This window comes from Globicephala melas, chromosome 7, assembly GCF_963455315.2.
Source record: "Globicephala melas chromosome 7, mGloMel1.2, whole genome shotgun sequence".
NCBI classification, from domain to species: Eukaryota; Metazoa; Chordata; class Mammalia; order Artiodactyla; family Delphinidae; genus Globicephala; species Globicephala melas.
Genome location: NC_083320.1, coordinates 44,936,655 through 44,962,740, shown reverse-complemented (window position 1 = coordinate 44,962,740; position 26,086 = coordinate 44,936,655). Strand labels below are relative to the sequence as shown.

The 26,086-nt window shown below is 34.4% G+C and overlaps 1 protein-coding gene across 1 annotated transcript in view; it reads right to left on the bottom strand.

Moving 5' to 3' along the window:
* COL5A2 (collagen type V alpha 2 chain) overlaps positions 1–26,086 on the bottom strand; it is a 144,099-nt gene that overhangs the window by 73,721 nt on the left and 44,292 nt on the right. The window contains exon 2 of the mRNA XM_060302157.2: positions 3,595–3,819. Coding sequence (XP_060158140.1) covers positions 3,595–3,819 — 225 coding nt within the window. The remainder of the gene's footprint in view (positions 1–3,594; positions 3,820–26,086) is intronic.

The following is a 26,086-nucleotide window of genomic DNA, read 5'->3' as shown; positions in this document are numbered from 1 at the left end:
GGTAATGCTTCTATTATTAAATATAATAAAGCTTCTAAGCTGAGATGTAAATATTTTATGTTAATGAAATGCCATTTATTACTAAGTTACTAAGTATCTATATCAAGAATATTTATTTGCCTTTGCCAAATGTCTTCAATTATGGAGAAAAGCATGTGATTTTTTTTTAATAGATCTGCTAAGATAATTATTTTTAATTAATTATTTTTATTAATAGCTTTCCTAATATTGAATTATTCTTTTACTTAAGGAATAATCTCTACTTTTTCATGGCTAATTATCCTTTTAATGTGCTAACAGATTTAATATTTTATTTATGTTTTTTAATAAATTTAAAAATATTAAGTAAATTTATATGATTATAGTTTTCTTTTTTGTGCAATTTTGCCACATTTGGCTATCAAGGATGTACTTCATTCATAACAAGTCATTAGAAGTATGCCTTCTCTTTGCATGTTCTAGAAGAGCTTAAACAGCATTAAAATAATCTGTTTTGTAATGGTTTAGCACAATTGTGAAATCATCTGCTACATTTTGTAGGTCTATCTGCTTTACAAATTTTTCTATTTCTTCTAGGGAAATCTGTGTGCTCACTTTTTCTCCTTTTACCAGGGCTAGTTTTAGCAAATTATATTTTCCTAGAAAGGTATCCATTTCATATAGGTTTTCAAATTTATCAGCATAAAGTTGTGCAGAGAAACCTTTTATTATTCTTTTATGTTCTCTGTTTTCATTTGGTCATTTCCCCATTACCATTTCTTATTTTATGGTTAATTTATTTTGTTGATTTCCTGTAGTACTGTCTTTTGAATTTACATATTTCTACTGTGTTTCAGTTTTCTCACTTTTCAACTCATTTTTTCCTTATGAATTTCTTCTGCTTATTTTCAGCTTATTTTGTTGTTCTTTTTCTAATTTTTTGAGATGGATGCTAAATGCACATAATTTTATTCTTTCTTTTTCAATTTTTTAAGAATATAGCTGTAGATTTTTCATTATATTTTAAAAAAATGTTTCATAATGTTTTCAAGAACATTTGTATTGTTTGGTATGTTAGTCTTTCTGATGTTTGAGAAGATTCATATATTGGCTCTACTATTTAACATTATTCTTTTATATTACTCATATCTTTATTTAGACAGTTTCTGTTAGCTCTATTAAAATGAGCAGTGATAAAAATTACAGTGCTTCCTATTTGTTCTCTGACCCCCACACTTTCTTCCAGCACGCAATTTAAGACAGAAAATGCCCTAGTATTTATCTCTGTGGTGTTAAATGTGCTACTATACTTCTTCTATATGATTTGTCAGCTTTGAATGATATTCTTTGACTTCTGCCTCTTAAAGGTGAGGAATTAGCAAACTCAACTCTACTTTGCCCCTTTTTGTCTTCTCTCATTATTTATTATTAGTTGTATTATTTCTATATTGTCAGATTCAGTAACATTTACATTCCCATCGTCACCCTAAACTGCACTTTTGTTTTAGTCTCCTTCTAGAGTTAAATATATCAATGCTCATGCCAGTTCTTTGACAATTTCACCAATTAACTCTTGGTTGTCTTGGGTTTGTCCCATAGTTAGTTTCCCTAAGAAATTTATGGAAAGATTCCCAGAGTTCCTGTGTGTTTTACTGTTTTTTCCATAACTTTTATACTTGAAGGAGAGAATGGATTTATCTTTAAACTTTGGTTCCACATATTGTTTTCCTTGAGAAACATGTAGATATTGTTCCACTTTCTTCTGGTATTGAATATTATTACTATGGAGAAAACTGTGACTAATCTGAATAGTTTTTCATTTTAGAATTTATCCATTCTTTTTCACTGATTTTCCAAAAGACTCTTTTTCTTTAAAGTTTAATAACTTTACTAAGATATGTCTCTGTGCTGACTCTTCTGGGTCAATTTTTTTAGCCACTTGGTTTCCTTTCTCAATATCAAAAATGAAAGTTTAATTTTACTCCAGAAAAGTTTTATTGGATTATGTCATTATTTGTTCTGCTCTATTGCATTTATTTTTTCTTTGGGATTCTTCTTTAGGGCTATCCTTTACATATCTTCTATATTATTTTCTTTCAAATCCTTTTCCCTATTTTTTATTTTTACTTTTCTCATTTCTATTTTCTACATCCCTTATTGTATTTTCTGCAGTATCAATTCTCCTTGTGCACCTTCCTATTTCATCTTCATTTCCCTATGATGATTTGGTTATCCTTCTACTTATTTACTCATTATTTCTTCTTTTTGTATTTCTAATTTATGACGTTCTTTCTTTCAATTACTTCATTAAGTTTTATTTAGTTTATGGTTACATGGTTGGTCAGAATTTTTATCTGTTCTGTGATAGTATATTTACTAGTGTGTTCTTTATCTCATAAATTTCGTTAAACTGTCCTACATTTTTCCTTATAGTATCTTTGTATCAATGCTGTTGTCATCTCTTTTTTTTTCATTATTCATCTTGGAATAAATTGGGCTTCCGTAAACCACCTATTTGTAGGAAGTTGTGTATTTTGCTCTGTTTTTTGATATTTGCCACCATTGTCCCAACATACTACTTGCTTATTCCCACAGGTTTAATTTTGCTTTACTCCTGGGGATTCTGTGCAGATTGTATCTACTTCAGGTAGCCCTTTGGTGTCTTGTTTTTAATTCTTCCCATTATATCTTCCGTATTACCTGGCTAGAAATTAAGTTTGGGTATTTATTCCAGGCAGATTGTCACTGTTGAAAGATACCCAAGAGGATAATTGGTAAATTACTGTGTAATGTTTCCATGAAAATACTTTTGAATACTTCATCATATTTGTTGTTATTTGCAGTGAAATTTTGGGGAAAAAATAAAGCCTTGGCACTGTCTTGACAAGGATGCATGCAAGTCTCCATTCATGACTGCTAAAACAAATAACCTAAAAGTTTAATATTAATCTTACCTGGTTCACTAAAACACATAAATATGAACTTGTTTCTCTTATATGGAAGTTTTTCTAACATGTTACTCAAATACACAGGTTATGTTAAACACAGACACTTTTCTCCAAAAAAGAAGTTTTAAAAACCAGTAATTTATATCATTGTTTTCTCAAGGAAATCCATTTCATTCTCGTCTTTCTTAGCCAACATTAAAAGCATTCTGCATTTCTGAGCCACTGTAATAGAGGGTGCTGTGGCAATAAATTACATTAGAAATTATTATTCCATTACCAAGGTCAAAGCTGGCACCAGGGAAGAGAAATGTGTTTCTAGATCTCCTCTTAGATATTAATGGACTTCACAGAAAAGCAACAAATATCTTGGAGGCGCCCAGCATGGATAGGGTAACAAATGACCATCTTAAGTACTACAAGGAATTCTCAAATTAGACATAACCACTTAAAATGCAGCCAAAAAAATTCCCTGGTTTTTAAGAAGACAAGAAATAACTTTATTTTCATTACTGTTAGATAAAGTGAGTGAGAGAAATTATTAACCCCAAAGACCACTGAATAGTGGCTTGATTGTTTTCTTGGGTTGCTGAGTTCTGAGAGCAAAAAACACTGTTACTATAAAGATGAATCATTGGACCAGTTCTGAGTTGGCCCTAAGTATTCTTACCAAAATTGGTATTGCTACTTCCAGTTGTATGTGGACAGACAGGACAGCACTCCCCAGGGGGAGTTACGGGGTCAGCACATTCAAGCACATCCTGGCACTGTATCTTGTCACAAAGAATGGCGCCATTGTCACAGACACAGATCTGGCAAGGGGCAGGTTTCCAAATGTCCCTGTTTAAGTACATCTGACCATTCTGAGTGCAGGCTATTTCTTCACCATATCCTTCTAAAATAAGAAGAAAAAAAGGAGGTTAGTAATCTTCTGAAATTTTGAAATCTGGGAAATATTTAAGAAGGTGAGTCATCTTGTGGGTTCTAAAAAACTCTGGGCTAAGCAATAACTTCCTAAGGAGGCAAAACACAGATGAACTTACTTCATTAGTATTTAAAGACAAAGCATGTAATTCACAATTAAATTATTATGATACTTATATTCTAGCATGATGGGGGGAAAAGTGATCCAAAGTTAAGTATACTAAGTCAGAGAGGCTTCCCAAAGTCATTTTTGAAGATACAAATAACCAAACGTGGTAAGATCATGTCAGAAGGATCAAAATAAACCATTTGAAAAGCAGGAAAAGAACAGTTCCAAAGAGAATACAAAATTTCAGTGTCTGGTGAACCCTATGTGACTTTAAACTGACCAGAAATTTTCCATTAGTAAATCCCACAACAACAGAAGACAATATATATTCTCATACCATGAGGAAAAACTTAAATTCATTTTAAACATTAAGGTAAAAAAGAATAATGGTGACCCATTTCATGGAATAGATTTCCACTAAACATCCGAAACTAAAGGTGCTTCCTAAACTGTAGTGGAAATGCAAAGCTTATACAGGTAATGCATTCATTATCTTTGCATCAAAATTAATTAAGGAAAAAAAATTAATTAAGGAAAGTCACAACCAAAACAGTATGGTAAGCTATAACCTAATATCTGCCAAATACTTTTCTTATATCTAGATAAAAATTTAATGCAGATTTGGAAAACATACACACAATTATACACATCGTAGTTCTCTTATACATTTACTATAAAATAAACACATATATTACACCTTTAACTTTGTGATTCTTAAGAAACAAAACTATAGTATTTTAAAACATAATGTGGATCATATAATCCTTGCTTAATTCCTTCAGGAGCTTTCCAACTACTTCAATTCAAAGCTCCTTTTTCAAGCCCAAAGGCCCTCCCTCCCAGTCCTTGTACAACTTGACCCCTTTGCCTAGCACTACCTTTCCACCCCTCAACTCAGACTCTGATAGCTCACTATCATGGTTTCCTTAATTGTCACCTGCCCCCCACAATTCTTCTCTGACTACCCTATAAAAGTAGACTTCCTTCACCGAATTGAAATGCTTCACAGAACTCCTTAAAGAACCCATTCACCCATCCATCCAGTGATTCATTCATTTTGTATTATATGCAAGGTAATTAAATATTTACTAAAATGGAATGGCTAGGCAAAAATCACTGCCTTCATAAGATTTATCACAATTAGTATTCATTTTTTTTCCTTGTTTATGTTCTTATTTCCACCACTAGACAGTAAATTTTATGAAGGTAAGAACTAGTGTGTCTTGTTCGTCACGGTATTTCTAAACCTTGACATCATACCTTGCATAGAGCCAACATCCAACAAATACTTGTTCAATGGGTGGATATGAATGAATGAATGAATCTAAATTATGGTTCACTAATTTAACTGCACCAGCACTAACTTTGCACTTTACAAAAATAAAACTAAAAATTTAAAAATGCATTTACAATTAGTTTTTGAAATATATTTAGTTATATTTATATATTTATCACAATAAATATAGTCAAATGCTAATATAGAACTACGGATGAAAATGATTTCAGTTTAAAGACATTAGTCCAAATATCCATCTTCTTAACTTCAGAAAGTTTTTCTTGGATAGCATTCTTCTCACTGCTCTATGGAATACTTTGCCTCACATATTTAGTCTTTCATCACATATTTGGTAAATGGAAGATTGTTTTCAGAGCATGACACCACATCCTGGCTTCTGTGTTATTCATAAGAAGAGCACGAAGTTTCTAATCTGTTTCATTTTCATCAAAAGATATTTATCACATAATATATAGCTACTCAATAAAACAATATTGGCTCTGTCTATCCAGCGTTACTATAGGCATTTTAAACTAAGGAGAAAATAAGTATCCTGCTTTAATATGCTTTCATGCAGAACTATTTTGGAAAACATAAGAAATTTGTACATCAAATAAGCAGTGTTACTTTTAGAAGAAAAATCACTTTGAAACAATGTAGTTCCATGGTGAATGTTTTCACAAAACACAACCTATATAGAAATGGACTTACACCCATAGTCCATCGAACTACTCCATTAAGTAAAAAAAGAATAACTTTGTTCATTAAATTTTTTGATTGAGAAAGAAATATCCAATCACAAGCACTGAATACCATTGACTGAAAATGAGATACACCACAAGTTCTGTTAGCTTGCTTCTCCCTTCCCCCACCCTGGGAGGTAAAAGTGTTCACACGTATCTACTGAGGGTTAAGTGGGTATGTGCCTAGGACTGCATGTGCAAAATATTTGAAGTATATTTATTCCGTTCTCAAAAATATATACTATCATTGTGAAGTAGATCTCAATTTCACTGATGAAACAATTATATATGGGGAAGTAGTGAATGTGAAAAACAAAAAACGAGATGACATACAATGATGTTGTTGATTAAACATCATTAAAATATGTGAGAGACTCTTCAGGGGTGAGTTATCCTGTTCTCTGTGGCTCATTCATGGTTGGAATAAAAAGACACATTCTCTCAGTCTGTGTTAACTCACAGAAGGTCAGTTTCTTCCTGAAAGTTTAAGACAGCATGACCTCAATCCAACGGGCACTATATTACTTGCTTTAAATGACAGTGTTAAAAGTTAGTTTTATACTCTGAGTCATCACTGGTCCTTTTCTCCCTGAGAATTTATAATTAAATTTAATATGATGTGGAAAGTTAGTTGGAGTGCTTTTAAATGGCAAGGAGATGAAAAACCACATTCGCTGCTAAAACCTGCCCTCTCTTCCCCGGCACAGAATCCATGCACATCACAGAGGGCACAAAAACTCAGTGAACTCTGATTTTTCGTGTCTGAATGAAAGACATGTACAAAGAAACACTGGGTAGAAAATACAGGGTGTCTTGCAGTTCTCAAGTTTGTACGTGGTAGTTGTGTACCTTATGATTAGGTTGCCCCTTCTGTTTTCTACAAAGATGTTTCTTTAAATGAAAAAGAAAAGTAAAATAGGAAGCAAAATTGCAGCCAATTTACAGTAAAGTAGTCATGACATAATTATTTTATGAATGACAATATTATTAAAAAATAACTAAGTAAGAATTCTCATATGACATTCTGAGAGGGTCAATACCACCCTCCTGATTCCTCTATAGAAATCATAAAATAATGCAAGCTGACATTAACCTTAATTGAAGGTCCAGAAGTTTAAAAATTATTTCTTATAAAATCTGAAAAAGAATTCCAAAATCAAAATACTTTGAAACTTGTATTTTTTCTATGTATGTTTCTTTAATTTTCCTAAAATTGAGGAAGCCTATAGATATCTGATTGTATTGCCATTATTTTGTAATCTTCCATGGTGTTGTAACTTCCAAAAATTTTATCTTCCAAGCTACATGATTCTTTCACCCTTATCAAATGTTCCAACAAATTAAACCAATCCATTGCAAAGTCATTACCACAAACATCTTGGCACTAATCTCTTAGAGAAAAGAGATGTATTTTATCTGACCATGTTTTGTTTGAGAGTAACTCAATGTCCTGTGTTTCTCATATATCCTCAGAGATTTGTCTTCTCACAAAGATTAGGTGCTTTTAAATTTATTTGTAAGAATTCAGTTCTTAATCACTAGATGGCAGAACAAATCCACCATCTTATTATAATAGATAATTAGAAACTCAGACATCAGAACTGCTGCTGCTTGACAACTATGGCCCACACCCTAGGGCTACATTCCTTCATATAATTATACTTGTGCAAAAAAGTCTGTATAGAAATGGCCTTATTGAAACCTTTGACTGTCCAAGAGAGATGTGATTCTATTTTTAATATTAAATTATTGGGGTCTACCTAAAAATTTTGAAAAAGATATGAAATAAACGCTCCTAAGCCCATGCTGGACATTCTGTAGACATTAACTAAAGATCTTCCTTGTAGAAATAATGTGCTCGCATATCACAGAAATTTTAAATCTCTTATTCAAACAAGTGTTTGTTCAGACCATTTTCTCTCACTGGACTGTGAGCTCCTTGGGAGCCAGACATGTGTTCATCTCAGTAACCTTCACATCCAATGTCATATAATTAGTCTTTGATAAACATATTTGCTGTGTGGGTGAATGAGTGAGTGAATGAAGGAAGAAAGGACTAGTTCATCAACGTGCTTATTAAAAAGATAGCACATGAAGCTCTCATTCCTCCTTCCCTAAACTTCCCAAAGAGGATGTGCACTGAGGACCCCTATTTTGAATGATAGGGAAATGGGTCACTTGATTGTTCTTGTTAAGTATGCCCCTGACATCTAGACTTCTGTGTGGCCAGAAAGGAAGAAAACTGTGTCCGTCATAGCCGCTCACATTTTGAAAAAATTTTCAAAAAGCTATAGCAGCCCTTCAGCCTTCCTGGCCCAGTTGGTCTAGGTCCCTTTGCTGGTTATGAAGGTCTGGGTTAACATAATTTAAAGTTTCTCTAATTGTAAAAGTTTTTGAAGGGTTAGAATCACGGCACAGTCAGCTGGTGTCCTCATGAAGTGGGCAGAGAACGCTTTATGGGACAAGAGAAGCAGCAGCAGAGCAGCTCCACTGGTCCCTCTGGACCAGAGCACAGATGCTGCCTTTACCAATGCACAGAACAGCCCCAGCTGCTGGACTCAGTTCCAGAGAATGTTCCAAGGAAATCCCTCCCTTCCTTCTGCGCTCAGGCACTGTTTATCCACACAACGGAGAGATGATGAAGGGCATTCAGCTCTTCCTTTAGAGCCTTCTGACTCAATGCCAACAATTCCACATTGATCATTTCTTTTTCCTTATCTGATCCCCAACATTTAAAAAATAAGATACATATGAAGCCACCAGGGATAGCTGAGGGGGATCTGTTACATACTTTGACAAAATTTTTCCACTGCAGCCTCAAGGTCTGTGAGAGAGAGGGTGGGTGAGTATGGAGCAGGCCTGTGAAGCTTTGCATCTTTTGTTTCTTCAATCCACTTACACACTTTCACTTTCCAATGAGCCCTCTGAATTTAAATCCCTTTTTAGGATGGTTACTCAAACTAGTACTTTTTTTGTGCCCTTCTCTATTTTTTTGTACCAATTGAACAAAAGTAGCCATTTGATGATTATTTGAGCTGAGTTAAATTTCTGTTCCACTAGGACAATCATATTTAATATTCTAAAGCAATATAATAACAATTAATCTTGAAAGCTTATCTTGAAATCTGAGAAAGTAAAAAGAAGACAATGTATACATAGTATGTCAGTGAAACATACAAATAATGAGATTAGACAAACTGTACAAAGGTAGTTAGTTTCTTCAATACAGTCATGAAATGTTTCTCAATCTCATACGCAAAGGCTTTCCAGTTAACTAGTAAAACTGCCGTTTTTCCTTTACTTAAAATGGAAAAAATAAAAAGGAAAATCTTTTATATTAGGTATTACTTAAGTTTCTTTCCATGTATCATTGGGAAATCCAAATGATTGTGGCCAAAATGTGAAACTAAAATTACACACAGTGCACATGCAATGCTCATCTACAGTTTTGTCTGGAAAACCAACTTTCAGTCTGCTAATGCATTTGACATAGTTTTTTTTCTCCAACCGAAGGCTCAAACTATTGACTAGCTGTAAAAACACCACACAGAGAATTGAGCCTGCCTTATATTGAAAACACTAGAAATTTTAGTAGTAATATCTATAGCAAACCCTAGTTCTATTCTCAAATATTGATCCTAAATGAATAATTAAGTACAATTTGTGCTATGCCAAATGTATGAAATGCCTGCCTAAATGCATGAAAGGTTTCGAACTGTTTTGAATGAAGTCTGTCTGCTTAATCTCTCTCCAGCAATGACATTGCTTGAAATAAAGAAGAGAACCAAAAATCTGCCTAGCTATTTCTCTCTTCAAATGGGTAGTATCATGACTTTTATGTAGTCTGGAGATAAATTAAGTAACAAATTCCGAGCAACATGTAGTACCCACATTTCAGATTTCCTTCATCTCCTTCAAGTCTTAGCTCAAATGTCACCTTCTCCATGAAGCCTACTCTGACCGCCTTACAAAAAATTGTCACCCTCCATCTACCAATTCCTGCTCTTTTTTCTTTTAATGTGGTATTTAGCACTTTTGAACCTCCTATATTATTGTATTTGTGTCTATTTTGTGTCTCTTCATGATAGATTTATAGCTTTATAAGGACAGATACAACTTGTTCTGGCTTGTCCATTGATATATCCTGATATTCTAGAATAGTAGTCAGGATCATAGTAGATGCTCATTAAAAATTTGTTGAATTTGTTAATTGAATTGAATATTAGTTGTTTGTGTTAGCAGCTTTAGATGGTGGAGTTGTTTTGTAATTATAGAGTTATTATGTAACTAAAAAGAGTTATTGTTATATTATAAGAGAATATTTACAGAACTAAACTAGGGATATTTCATTATCCTATGTTTGGACAAGAAAAATACAAAAAATGGAATCCAAGATTTTGACCTGTAAAGCCAAAAGCCACGATTTTGACCTGTATTTAAAGTAAATAACTGTAAATACAGTTATTTAGAATAACTGTAAAGTTATTAAGGGTAATAACTTCTCAGTGCTTCTGAGAAGTTATTACCCTTAATAAGTAAATGAATGGAGATCAAATTAAAACACCCTTATGTAGAGGAAAAGAAGATTATCTATAAAGGAAAGGAACACACATTATTTTCTTAAAACATTTCTTTCTTAAAACATGTTTTAAGAAAGAAGATTTAGAGTTTTCAAAAGACTTTTCATTATTTGTTCAATCCCAGATAGCTATGGAACATTTTTTTTGTGCTAACACATTGGGTTATCTGGTGTTGAGATCAGAGAAGAATGTAGAACATTTGCTAAGCTGTAGAGGGTAAGATTTAGGTTGAACAAGAAGACATTAACTAGGTTGTTTACTTTAGTAAAGGATATGTGCCTCAGTTTCTCTACTCATTAATGTATAGGAAAAGATGAACTATGAGCCTTCACTTTTGGGTGGGATGAAATATACTAGGAGATGACAAATAAAGTTGCCTTAAATTGCTGCTGAAAGTTAATCCAAATAAATTAGTCAATCTGGAAAAAGGAATGGAGGCATTATTTAATCCATTTAACCAGTATTTATTTATCCAGAAAGTTTTAGTGAATACTTGTCTAGTACAAGAACACAGTTTAGGTGGTGGAATGAGACATTTGGAGTCCAGCTTCCTTGCCAAAAACAATCAAAATATACAGAAGTTGCAAAAGGTAATGCAACTTTCTTATAGGAGAAAAAATAAGTTTGTACACATGTATATTTCAAGAATTCATTTTGGAAAATCTGCATACAGGTTGAAATTTTTATAAACTTAATTCTATTTTCTCATTAACCTACATGAGTCCCAGCCCCTTTTGAATTATTGGTTCTTATCCTGGAAATCTTCCTCTGTGTTTTGAGAGGTTTTTGCCTAATGCTATTTATTTTAATTAACTAAAACTAAATTCTCAGGAACATCAACCTGAGGGCTTTCTAGAATCCCAAACAAAAACAATCTTCAATCATTTGGGGGAAAAAAAAAGTTATGTTTATAAAAGCAGGCTGCAAATAAGCTAGGAGTGAAAGGAATGCAGAATTCCAAAAGGCATTAATTGAAGAGTAGATTGGTCACATACTGACTGTCCTTCAATGTCCTCTTTGGTAAGAAAATGGACTTTGAACCCTAGGATAGTCTGAATGCAGTGAGAGAGCGGAAAGCCACAATTCACACCATCCCAGCAGCCCCCATGGTGCAGCTGCTCCACTGTGCGGTTTTTCAGGCTTCCTTGGATGTTTTAGTCTTCCAATAGCTTCGGCATTAAGAATAGTTTCAAATTATAAAGTAAATGCGCTTACTCTTGAAACAAACATCAAAGTAACATAACATATGCATTTTGATAATATAGTTTATTTACTTAACAAATATTTATTATCCATCTGTTACTTTGCCAAGCAAAGGTCAAGTTACGAATTCCTCCCCATCCTCAAGAAGCTCACAGAACAGTTAGGGAACCGTTCCAGCAATAGACTAGAAGGACACAGTTCTTTAAGTATAAAACTAGAGGCAAACCCAAGTTGTGGGAATATTTAAGAGAGGCACTTCACCGAGGCTAGAGGTCAGAGAAGTCAAAAGGGTTCTGTAATGTCTTTCCTTTAACAATTTTTTAGTTTTTTTTTTTAAGTGCTAAAACTAATATCCAAAATGATTTCTTCCAAAAATTCACTTCCAGGCGGTATAATATTATCACTCCTGGTTCATTGCTGGTAACAAGCAACGAACACTTTCTTTCTACCAACTAGCTGGGATGGATCTGAAGGAGCACAGGCACTTCCTCTCACTCATTACTTCCTGTTTTCATCTCTTTGGCATCTATTCTCTTGTCTGAGGGTAAAACAACAGCACACTTGTTTCTAAACCTCCTGATGCCTACATAGGTGGGTGTCTTAGAGGGGAGCAGGGATGTGGCTCTTCGGTGCTTGGAGCTGCCTGACAGTGCAGAAACCCGGGACAGTGGCACACAGCAACACGGGAGGAATCAGTTGCCACCGATGACTAAGTCTGGCAACACTGTGATGAGCTATAAATGCATTTTTCCAGGTCCAATTCTACAGCCATTTGGAAATTCAGCAAAGCCAAATTAAAATACCATTCCTCCAATTTAGATACAGAATTCTGGATTATGCTGCCTTGAAATTTTAGGAAGTCAAAAATTGTTGTATTGTGTAACATTTAGCTTGAAAGACAATGAGTTTCAACCATGGGTGCCAGTTTATAATTTAGAAAACAGTGAGAAATAAGGTATCAAATATCTGTGCTAGAGGTTCACTTATTTTATACTCAGCAAATCTATTCATATCCACTTTCATAGATTACATAAGCATTTATCAAGAGTCTGTGACCATATCCCATGCCAGAGAGATACAAAAGTAAAAGACATATAAGCTACTCCAGAAGAGCTTTTAGTTGAAACAATAAGAAGGAAGTTTATAAAATCATGCTTTTATAAACTTTTACTAAATATTTACTAAGGACTTTTATAAATATTTACTAAGGACTATCTAAATATAAATTATCTTCTATCCAGCTATTTCTCCAATGACCACAATTCGTCAAGGAAGCACATTGTTTATGTAAGACACTAGGTTCAAGGAATTATGGGTAAGAAATCTAAAGAGCTGAGATCACGATGAGGTGAAATTATCTGAGGAGGGGTGAACAGAAGTTGGGTCTAAAGTAGGTCTTGAAAAATGCAAGGTATTTGAGATGGTGGAGGTAAGGAAGACTCTGCCTGGGATGGGAGCAGGAACCACCTAAAAGAGGCATGGAGAGGAGGGCAAACATGTCATAACAGGAGGGAACGGTGCCGTATACGGAAAATTCTTGCTATGAATTCTTGCTATGAGTGACACTTCTTCCTCTAGGAAGGTTTTCATGACTTAACCCTTTCCCACATGTAATTTGGTCACTATCTTCTTTGTGCTCTGATCTCATCTTGTCCATACACCTGGCAAAATACCTGCAACAGTCTATTGTTTTTTTACATGTAAACTCTATCAGGCTGTACATTTCTTGAGGGTGAACACTCTTCATTTCTCTCTGTATTGTGAATGTAGAACAGTGCCTGACACATAGTACATGTCCAGTAAATGCTTATTGAATAAATGAATAAGTGAATAAATAGGAGAATGTATAAGTAGCTTTCAGGAATATTAATCTAACAACAGAATTTAAGGTGAATTGGAAGCAAATGAGACTAAAGGCCATTAGTTTAAAATGTTATACTGTAGTTAGGAGAAATAGTTTGTTCTGGGAATGAAGAGGGGTAAATCCACAAGACACCAGATAGAAAATATGTAGAATTTGATTAACTATGGATGGGATAAGGCATTGGAAAAATTAAAAAATAACTTTCGAGGTTCAGGATAGAATGGAGGAAGTAACATTTATTGGATACAGTTGTGGGTGGAATTGTGTCCCCCCAAAAGATATGTTGACCTTTTTTGGAAATAAGTCCTTAGAAGATGTAATTACTTAAGATGAGGTTGGACTAGAATAGGGTTGGTCCTTAATCCAATATGACTGGTATCCTTATAAGAAGAGGAGAAGAGAACACACAGAGAAACACAGGCACATGTGATAGAGGCAGAAATTAAAGTGCTGCAGCTACAAACCAGGGAAAATCAAGGACTGCAGGCAACCACCAGAACCTAGGAAGAGGCAAGGAAAGATTATCCCTTTACAGGTTTCTGAGAGATCATGGCCCTGCCAACACCTTGATTTTGGACTTGTAGCCTCCAGAACTGTGACACATTACATTTCTGTTTTATTAAGCCACCCAGCGTGCTATACAGCAGTCCTAGAAAACTAATAACAGATATCTGCAGGATAGGAGGATGGTCTGGACATTGAATGAAATTCAAGTTTTGGAAAGATAAATAAATTTGATTGGAAAAAATTGTAAACCCTATTTAAGGCATATTGGGATGAATACTAAGGAAGAACAATCCAGTATAAATATTAACAGCTACTATTTATTGCGTTGTAAGAGCTATGCTAAATTCCTATGTACATTTTATATTTAATCCTTAAACCACCCTGGTAGAGGCTTGGAGTCAATCAGGATCACAAAGTTAGAGAGCAGCAGAGCCAATATCTGAACAAACACGCATTCCTAATAACTATGTTCTAAGTTAGACAATTGGACTGCTACTTTAGAGAGTATTTAAAAGAAAGACAACTTTGAATACATAAGATTTACAATTCACACTCCAATTGTGGATTTTGAATGCGTGAGAGTAATAACCTGACAATCCACATGAAGGATGAAGAACAAGAGGAGTCTGGATTAACTTTAAAGAAAAATTTAAAAGAGTAAAGCATTCTTAGAAATACGAAAAGGGAGAGATCGGTTTTTTTTTTTTTAATGAATTTGTTTTCAGAGGGAAGCAAGTGAAACATACTAAGAATATGAACTCTATTCTTTCTTTCTATTCAGCTCCCAACTCTAAATGGTCAATATTTCATTTCCTGATGCTATGCCTGTATAGCCACCAAATGTTACCATCCTAATATCCTGTGAAATTTCCCCTAAGCTTTCCTGAGGCTTCACAGGATATTGATGGGGAAAACTAGCTCCATGACACAAATAAGCTTTCAGGCATTTTGATGAGTATGGATAGTAAATGACTGCATACCAACTGTTATTCAGTTCTTTTTTAGATTGGTTTATAGGGCACAGGAAATGAAATTTTCCCCCAGAAAACTCAGCTTACATTGTATAAATGTGATTCTCCTCATAGCAAACAATATACTTTATTCTATCTACTTTATTTAAACTAAAGAGGTGATGCTGATAAAGCCACTGGGGAAAAGTCAATGAAATTCAACATTAAAAAATATAATTTAAAAGGAAACCATCAAACACCTGCTTCTTAAATTACATCATATTCAGTTCTTCATTTCCTTTCATTTTTCTGAAGTCTGAACTAGACTTTACAAAAGTTAACTGTTTTCCTTTTTATAACATTTAATCTTCTGTTAAGAGCTCTGAAAATAGAAACTTTCTCCAAGAACCAATCTACAACTTCAATTTTTTCCTGTTTAATAATTATCAGTTCATCATAATCTATGTGACTGGCAATAATGATTAGAAATAAAAGTAAATAATGGAATAGATGTGATTGTACATTTTGTTTTATGTTAATAAAAGAGGGAATGTGATCTAATAAAAATGTAAACCTGACCCGTATGCATCCTAATTTAATGGAAACTAATTGGATGAATTGATATTCTTATGATGTTAATGGAACAGTAGTGATTAAGATTTATTTAATGGAACTTTTTGGCTAAATATCAAATACAAAGGCTGATGGGATTTATCATGAGCTCAGCCAGACTTTTCATGACTGGATCATATTATCAAATAAGATAATGAGATGACAAGGTGGGCTAGATACAAAAACAAACAAATAAACAAACAGAAAACCCTTACAGTATGTCTCCACCAATAGAAATCTCTCCAGAGTAGCAGAGGTTCAACTATAGGGGAATAAGGTCATTCTCAACATCTTAATTGCCAAACAGAATACATTTAGAGGCATTATTTCATGCCTATCTACATTTACCAATGACTTCTCTTAGAGTTAGGAATTCTAAGGCATAGACAAAATCATTCTCCATATCCACACAAAACTGTAAGTCCTGTATAGCAGAATTTATATATTCAACATTCTATCTCATCTCATAAAATAAGAGGCTTTTCATCTCTTATAGGCTCCCAGGTTTTGGAGTCCTTAAACTGTCCATGGAGTAAATGAAGAGTTTACCCGGAACAGGAATATGAAATATGCAGTGATAACCCTCTCTCAGCCATGACTTTGTGCTACTTTATGCCAGCCCATGTATGGTAGATTACAAAATCCACCATTTAGAGTGTTCTAAAGATGTCATAATTTTAAAAAATAATTCTTATATGGGAACTAGATTATACTTTAAATTATTGGGGACTAATTTAGTTCAACAATCATTCAGTTTGTCAACCTTAAGAGTGAAATAATTTAAAAATTAGTAAAGAAAAAAGCCAATGTGACAATCAGGTAGCAAAATGTATATTATCTAATAGTCAGTATATATGGATTGTTTACATGGCGGTATCTTGTGTGATGGAAAGAGACTATGGCAAATTTCCCTCAGTTATGAATATTAACACCAAATTAATAATTTCTATTTCAAGAATGTTGTTCATACTTAGGAACTATTTTATAATCAAAGAAGTATTTCTCTTCCTTGTAAAATTTTATTTCTTTCCACGTTGCTAAACAAGGATGGATTTCAAGAAAAGTGATATATTACATTCTGCAGAATATCTTAAGAGGAAAGAGGAAATCAGCTCTTCAGCAGTTATACTAAAATGTCAAAAAGTCCTAAAACTCAGGAAGAATAAGTTATATTTCTTAGTGAAGCATGTAAATAAAATAATGTAAATCAAATCTAATTTCCCCTATAGAGGTAGCATTGTAATTAAAATGCATTCCAAACCAAAGGCCTAACAATGGCAATGACAAAGATGACCATGCTTAGTAAAATGAAACATATACAACCCAGTGTGCTACATACGGGCCTTGAAAGGTCTTGGCAGAGTAAAGGTACGAACTGGAGTCTCCAAAGAAGTATCCACAGAAACACTCCAAGGAATGCTAAGGCCATGAGGAGAGGCAATATGGTCTTTATCCAGCCAACAAATATTGAGCACCTACTATGTGCCCTTTCTCTACCATGTACTAGAGCTGAACAAAGCAAAAAATGCCATCCTAATTCCAAATAGCTACAGCCCAATGAGGAAGACAGTCAGATAATCAAGCAATTAAAGTATGTAATGATAAGTATCTTGATAGAAATAAATACAGGATGCTAAGGGAGCACACACAAGCATTGTTTCAGGCATTTTGTAGTTGGGGGGGTTAGTCTTTCTGGTGGAAGCTGCGTGTCAGGTGCGAACTGAGAAATAGAATTTAACCAGTTGCTATATGTAACTCACTATGGTTGGAAGGAAGAGAGGGAACGAGAAGAGAAAGAAGAGGAAATAGAAATTGAACGGCAGTTTAAAGGGACAGGGATGGACGAAGTGGCACCCCTTTCTTGGCTCCACCTTCGGGGTAAGTAGTACTCTGCCAACTCAGTTCAAGACAACAAGGAATGAGAGGGCAAACTTGCAGCTCTAACTGATGAAACTTTCAGATGTAGTTTGACTCTTAATCCAGTCATTGGGAACCTCTACAAGGCAAAGTGGTACATGGGGAATGAAAATTGAGGAGCTGAGGAATGCTAAGCTTTTTGTTTTATTTTGCTTTTTTGACTTTGGCAGTAAATATTACTTATGTATTAATAACTTCTGGCAAATGACAACTTTTTTGATCCTCAAGGTTTTTCCTCTAAAAAGTAGGGTAATATACTACCCCTCACACAAGGATGTTTTGAGAACTAAACAGATGTGAAAGTGCTTTAAAAAATCAATATGTTATTCAAACACAACCATTATTATTATTTAGCACAGAGGTTCCCAGACTCCATTTACATGTATACCAAAAGCAAATTCATGTTCACTCCTCTCCCCCTCATGAGTACCTGTCAGAATCTGGCATAGTTACGAAGGAGAGAGAAGTCCTGCACTACATTATATTGGCAGAAATCCATTCATACAGGGCTATGATCACAGTGGAGGAATCCTGTTTCTCCCACAAAGCACTCCGAGGTCAAGTATTTAACAATCAGTCTTCTGGTCTGTCCACATAAACAACATCACAAAACAGAAGCACACTCAGATTTCAAAGAAGAGCAGTGATAAGACAAAGGGAGGAGGGGGAATGTGATTTCTGTAGGGCAAGAGGAATTTTTCTAGTTAGCATATGATACCAGACAAAGCTGTTATAGCAGTTAGTTGGACCTGTTAATGCCACAGAACCTGAGCTACCTGCCCACAGCAGTACTCCTCTGTTTAATGTAATCACAGCTAATTATGTGGCACTTTGACAAGAGGCTTTTTAAGTCGTCGCAGAATATTTTGTGATTTCAGCCAATATGACCCATACCTTGCCAGTTATGTTTTTTGTTTTGTTTTTTTGTTTTTTAATAAATTTATTTATTTATTTTTGGCTGTGTTGGGTCTTCGTTTCTGTGCGAGGGCTTTCTCCAGTTGCAGCGAGTGGGGGCCACTCTTCATCGCGGTGCGCAGGCCTCTCACTGTCGCGGCCTCTCATTGCGGAGCACAGGCTCCAGACGTTCAGGCTCAGCAGTTGTGGCTCACGGGCCCAGTTGCTCCGCAGCATGTGGGATCCTCCCAGACCAGGGCTCGAACCCGTGTCCCCTGTATTAGCAGGCGGATTCTCAACCACTGCGCCACCAGGGAAGCCCGCCAGTTACGTCTTTAAAAAGTAAGTGGTATTGAGCCTACAGGGTTGAGAGGCAAACCCCAGTATCATCTTTCAGAGCCATTTAAAGCTTCAGGTTACTTTTTTGTCCATAGTTTATAATATTTCAGTTCTTCCTTCAGTCAAAGATTTCACCCAAAATCAGTCCCATAAAAATTACATGGGTTTTGTGACTTTAAATGCTATGTATCCCTCAAATTGAAGGGTTTCTTTTAAATTTATTTTTAATTTCAGCCTTTATTTTAAGTTGGTACATCAGAATCTACTCAATTTTTTTTGTAATGCCAATTCCTAGACCCTACCTCTTGTGATTCTGATTCTGTTTTGCACCTGGAAATCTCTATTTTTTAAATGCTTCTCTGTATTTTGATACCAGATTTGGGAATATTACTACAGTCATCACAATAAGCACTTCCAATGATGTACTACTTTCTTTAAATGGAAGAAACAACAGGAAAACTATTGTTCCTTAGTGTAATCATGCCCATTTAGGGCCTTTCCTTCCTTATGTACAAGCTGTTAAAGAATATATTTTCTGCTCCTTCATTTTAACAACACAGATAAAAGCTAAATGCCATTCCCCTCCATAAATGATTTACCACAAAGAACTACCACAAATCTGAAATCTCACTCTATAATCATCTTTTTAAGGTATAAATGCCCTTAAAAATAAATTGATTTAATCATTATGACTCTTTGGTATTTTAGTAATAAATTTCCCTCCATTCCCCTCCATAAATGATTTACCACGAAGAACTACCACAAATCTGAAATCGCACTCTATAATCATCTTTTTAAGGTATAAATGCCCTCAAATATTAATTGATTTAATCATTATGACTCTTTGGTATTTTAGTAATAAACCTCCCTAGAAAAGTGTACAATTTAGATCAGTACAGTGAGACTCTGTTGTGAAGGTAAGAAGTTGCAAAGCTCCCTGAGAATCCATCTGTGCCTTTATGGTCCACTAGTGAGTTGTATCACTAGGTAGAATTCAGACCAGAAAAAGAAATCTCAAGGAAAACATTTCACAGGGAGAATTTAACAAGAGAAAACAATAACTACCTTATAGAAAACAGATGGCTGGCGTTAGTAAAGCTGGAAGGCTGTCAGCTGTGCCTTCGCCTATTTTCTGTGCTTTTATAAATTGGCAGGAAAAATCCCTCACATTTCACCAAAAAAGGCCCAGCTCATAAACAGTTTGCTAAAGAAATCTGAAAATCCATATTTTGAATATGAAAAATGTAAAATGATTGAAGAATATCTTTTTAGTTCCTTTTATTTTGAGAGGTAATTCTGAGACATTCCATAAATATTCAAGAATACATAGAGAAAAATGGTGTAGACAAAATAATAGTTTATATGACAAATATCATTTTTGTTTTCATTTTTTAAAACCCTCTTCTGTCTTTTACATTCAAAAACTACTAGGTGATGTTTATTTTCATAAATCACCTATTTAATCTCAAAATGGACAAAATTTGTGGTCTAGGAAATTATTTTCACGTTAGGAATCAAAGAGTGACTTAACTGTATTGTGTGCATTCATTCAAACTTAATTTATGCTAAGACTTAGGAAAAGACATTAGATTATAATTTAGCCATTTATTAAATACACATTTTATACAGTTAAATTATAGTATATAGTATACTGGGAGGTTTATAGTGATGTAAAATAAAGTTCATGCCCCCAGGGGGCATGAACATTTGAGTTGTTTTAAATTATGCCCTTGTAATGGTTCTGTCTATAGCAGTTATGAATTTTATGACCATAACTGACATTGAAGCAAAGAAATATGAAAGAAATGAGCAGTTAACTGAAGTAAGATTTATGTATTGTGATATTCTAGAGATCTTTTTTGGCCACAGAATTAAAATACTTTTCCTTCCTTAATTCCTTCAGTTCAATTCGACAAAAATGCATTTTCTATCTTCTCTGTGCCAGACACTTCCCTGGACACTGGTGATACAGTGATGGGCAACACATGCCTGAATACTTTTACTTCTGATCAGGCTCACCTGGCTTTGCATGATAATTTTCCTTCCTCTAGTAATTCATGGAAAGATGGCAGTATTTTGTAGGAAAAATCCATGTGTGTACTTTCGGATAATTTACTCCAAATCTTGTTAATCACAGAGATATCGTGAGAGGAGAGTCTATGAAAAAAATGTTTGCTTTTCACTTATAAGTGAAAAGAGATTAAATTTTGCTTGAGAATTTTAAAAAATTCATTTACTCACTTATTGAACAATTATTTATTGAGCACCTAATATGTGCTCAATTTCAAAAGGGTACCTCTATAAAAAGCTGATCATATTCAACCCTAAGTTTTGCTTTACTATCTCCTAGACTATACTCTCCACTGAGGCAGGGTGTCTGTTTTGTTCACATCTGTATTCTTGACATCTCTAGTAGGCGATGTCAGGCACAGTAGGTGTTCATTACAGCTGCATGGTTAACTAAAAGGGAAAGGGAGAAATCAAATCAGAGGAATGCTACCATATATAAATAGCCACTTTGGCTCTGAAAAGATTTCATACATATCTTTCATTTCTTCTAAAGGGATATGTCCACTTCATTTTATAGATGAAGGAGTATTTAGAGGATCAACCAGTCTACAATCTTACCTTTTGCACAGTAACTGTTAACTGTGAGTCCAGATTTAAAATCCCAAGTCACATCAAAAATCTCAGTAGATTTCTTTTTAATTCATTCAATGTATATATATTGAGTACCTGCTCTGTATTGGCACCATACCAGTGTTAGGAAGGTAAGTGTGGACAGAACATAAAAAGTCTTATCCTCAAAGAGCTTACGAACTAGTGGAGGGAAACAGAAAATAAGCAAATTAAATACATTATCATATGATCTCTCTAATAGTGACAAGTAAAGAAAACTGCAGCAAGGCAAAGACAAGGAGTGCTGGGAGAGAAGGGAATTGAATGGGAAGGGGAAACCAGGGTTAATTTTGAATAATCAGGGATGATCTCACAGATAAAGTAGAATGTAAGTAGAGATCTGAAGGAAATAATATAGTATTTTAAAATGACCATTCTTATTAGGAGAAATGTCATCTTTGAAAATTATAATCATGAACAGTGATTTCAAGTTCATTCTTGGTTATAGGAAATGACTTTGACAGTTAAGTATATTGTAAAGTTCATATAATGGGACACTTTTGTGACTTAACAGCAAATAAAATACAAAGCATTTTAAGAATTCTGTTTTGCCCTTAAATTGGTCATGCCATGTCAAAAATTTCATGAAAATATGACAATCATTCAGTGAGAAAATTAACTTTTGCTTAAAGAGTTCTCAGCTGGAAAAAAAAAAGTTTAATGAACTAGATTGTCTTAAGACACCAAAATAGATGGTTTTAGGACACTTCATTGGACAAAAGATTTAAGGGTCAAAGGTTGGGTTTGAGCTGCTGCTGGATACTGAAGGCAGCTTTAAGTACTATGCTTAGTTCACAGAGAAAGGTGTGTGTGTCACAAGCAGGGGGATTACTGTTGAGCAGAAACAATAAACAACTAGGCTTGGAGCTCACTAATAAGATGCTCAGCCTGTCTGGACCTGGGGGATAGAAAAATATATGATGATTCTTGATGCAATTTGGCTTCAGAAGAACACACTAATGATACCCTCTTTAGCCCCAAAAGGTGAAAATCTAGCAACGCTAATGAAGTGTGAATTTAAAAACCAAATTGTTGACAAGAATAAAAACTATGATTCAATTAGTTTTACAGTCTCTCCAAGAGAATTTCTTCATATATATGTAAAACTTTTTAACTAAATTTACCTCTTGTACTTGGCAAAACAAATTAGAGGGGAAAGGGAGAGACTGTATGTGTTAATCATATTTCTCATAATAATATTTGAATTTTGAACATAACATTTGAATTCTGAACAAAATACTTCTATGTAACATAATTGATAAAATAAAATATGAATACTAAATTTTGGGTTAATTCAGAAGATATTAGATTTTGATTATAAGGTATCTGTAATTCACTGACTGAGGTTCATATTTTGATTGTCTTGTATTAAAATGTCTGTTATTGGAAAGGTTAACTCACTGAATGTACGGACATGTAATTAAACATGCACATGGCAAGGTTCTTTGACCTCAAGAAGCCAGAAGAGCCACGTTTTACATCTATTTTTATGATATGTAGTCATGGCCTACTTTTTAGAGACATAAGTATAAGTTTCCTACCACATCAACATTCCAGAGTAACAGTATCATTTTGGTACAGACAACTTCAGAAAATCAGAGAGAATAAAATATCGCGTTTTAGGAAGAGTTACAATCTTGATTATATATTTTTTTAATTAAAAAAACCTTTTTGTTAATCAGATAAAATGAATTATGCATGTTTAAGGGTGTTGTGTAACTAACTTTTTAAGCCCTGGCTTCAAATATTAAGTAGAAACTAACCTAACTTTCTAATAATTTGACTGTTCTTTTATTTAAACCAAATACCGTGAATCATTTTTAAAGCATAATAGAATTAAAAAACAATGAGTGAAATTCAACTAACGAAAACGTAATATATAGCAATAAAACATGTATAATTTTTAACTACCTATCTAATTTATTGTCAGAACTCAATCAATACAGCAATTAAGTAATCACTGCCTGTGAGTGCCTGGCTATGAGCTTCAGAAGTAACAACCGGGGAGATACTTAAGCAATTACACAGAAATAAGGAGTTAAAGATGGGGTGTGCTTGGGGAGCATTCTAGAATTTGGTTTGCCTGATATTGAGTACTCTATATAGGGAATAAGTAGAAGAAATGCCAGAAAGTGTGAGTTGCGTCCAATCACAGAAATCCTGAACACCAACTAACAGTGTTGTATTTAACTTGGTTGATGATGATGTGACAGCACTGAAGTCTTTTCCTTCACTGAGCAGAAAAATGAAAGGAAGATTGAATCTCCTGAGATTGTAAACTGGGAGAATCATAGAGGAGAGAAAGTTGCCAGGCAGCAAACAGGTAGGTGGTCATTACTCTGGTCCTAGTATGTATTGGGGAGGGTTCAGCCTAAGGACAGAGGGAAAATAACAGAAAGAAGCTAGAGAGGCCATGTGAAGCCAGATAGATGTTGGTGACAGAGCCACAGGAGTTCAGAAGTTATGTTTCTTACATGGTAATGATTTTTTGGAGCAGTCTGTCCTGCCTTGAAAAGTGGAGCAACTAATTCTTCTTTTCGGTGTCTATTTCTGAACAAGAGACTGGGGAGATACATAGGAAATCACTGCCCTGTCCTCACAGACCTTACAGTCTAGTGAGGACACAGGCATGTAGAATTAATTGTTTCACCATCCTTGAAAGCTCTTCTTTCACTAATAAAAACAGAATCAAACACTGAAAATGATATGCTCATCAATGTTCTTCAGTATCAAGAAAGATTCCTAGATCTAACATTCTCTCCATGCTGCTCTGAGAGTTTTTAGTACCTCTATTCGTCCATTCTGTTCCATAAGCCACTCACTTAGAGCTTATTCACTCACCCGCCAGGAAGCCCTTACAGAGTTGATAGTAATTATAGCTTGAGCTTGAATATCATTCTATTAAAGTAGTTGACAATATAAACATAATAATCTCTCAGCAACTTGCTAGACTGTACTGGAGTGCATCATTTTCAAGAGTTTTGTATAAAGCAAATTCAAATTTGATGAACTACAGAGTAAACAAAACTACATAAAAACATCCTTTTGGAATTGGGGAGTTGCCAAACACCAAGAAATAAAGGGCAAATACCAGGAAAGTGAAGCAAATTATATAATAAATGGCAATGCAAAGTTTCATTTATTTCTCTTAAGCCTGTCCGAAAAGGAGATGGGGTAGATAATCAGTTTTAAGATTTACAAAATGAAATCCCCCTGGTCCCAATTATTCCATCATTAGTGAAAACACTAACTCCTACATGCCTTATTAACCACGTGAAATTAATACAATCTGAGAAATTACAAGAAGCATTAGTTTCAAAGTTTTGGAAAGTCATCTTGCCCTTAAGAACAGTAACCATATCTTCAGCTCCACAACCTAAGGTTTTCGGGAATATACATATAATGTATATAACAAATCTTTAAGTCATACTTTTTATTTTTGTTCTCCTATTTCTATTTTCCATTTCCACTTACATTTACAGCTGAAGTCAAATAATAAAGTACTAGCTTAATTAAAAAACCCATAACTTCTAATTCAAAGCAACCAAACAGCAAAAACAGAACCTATCACAGGTGGTCATAGATTTCTAGGGTATTATCTCAACCCCTTTAGCAACTTTTTTCTTCCCAAACCTGGATAATAACGTGTAATACATAACTTATGATGAAGATGTTTTCTGACAAAGTATTGCTACACAGGCAATTGGGTGTTCTGAACAGCAGCCCAAGTGTTTTCAATGCTCCATGAAGCTGCTGGGTACCTGATAAGAGAAACACTACCTGAGCTTGCAAATGAGGTACTACAATGATTTCTAACAAGTCCTAATCTTCTGTGTCATAAATATTGGTTACAAACAGTGAACTGAAAAACAGAAGGTAGTATTCCACTTGGCAGTTTCTTGTTCATGATAATCTGTAGGCTAAAGCGTTTCAACTGTTTCGGCTTCAAACAATTGCAAACACTATGGCCATACCTACACACTTAGGAAATTTCCAGATTAATGACAATGAACTGGTGATTCAGCATTTTGATGTTGATCTTTTTTGATTTTCTAAGAGTTATTAAAATAAAAGACAATTCAGTTTCAAAGAACTTTATGTAAATTGATAGCAGTCACAGTAATAGTAGCACTAGAAATAGCAATAGAAGCTTATATTTATTGAATACTCGATATGTGCTAAGTACTGTCCAAACTGTTTTATATTCTTGATCTCATTTAATCCTAAACATACTTTCATCCCCAGGAGGTAACAGACAGTAGCTCACAGTGATTAAACAATTTGCCCCAGGACAAAGATTCCCACACCTCAGAAGTGATAGGCCCTGGATTTGAAACCAGACAGTATTACTGCAGGTGTAAGCTTTTTCATGAAGAATGAGATCAGCAGAGAAACAAGATTTTATTAATCATACATTCTTTATCAATCACATTCATTCTCTGGATGGGCTGTAGTCAGGTGGGTGTTAGTATAAAATGATTGGCAGCATGAGAGCTGCTGAGATAGGGTTCCTGACTCAAGCTCTGGTTTCTCAGCACTGAAAGTCCAGAATCTTGATGGTTAAC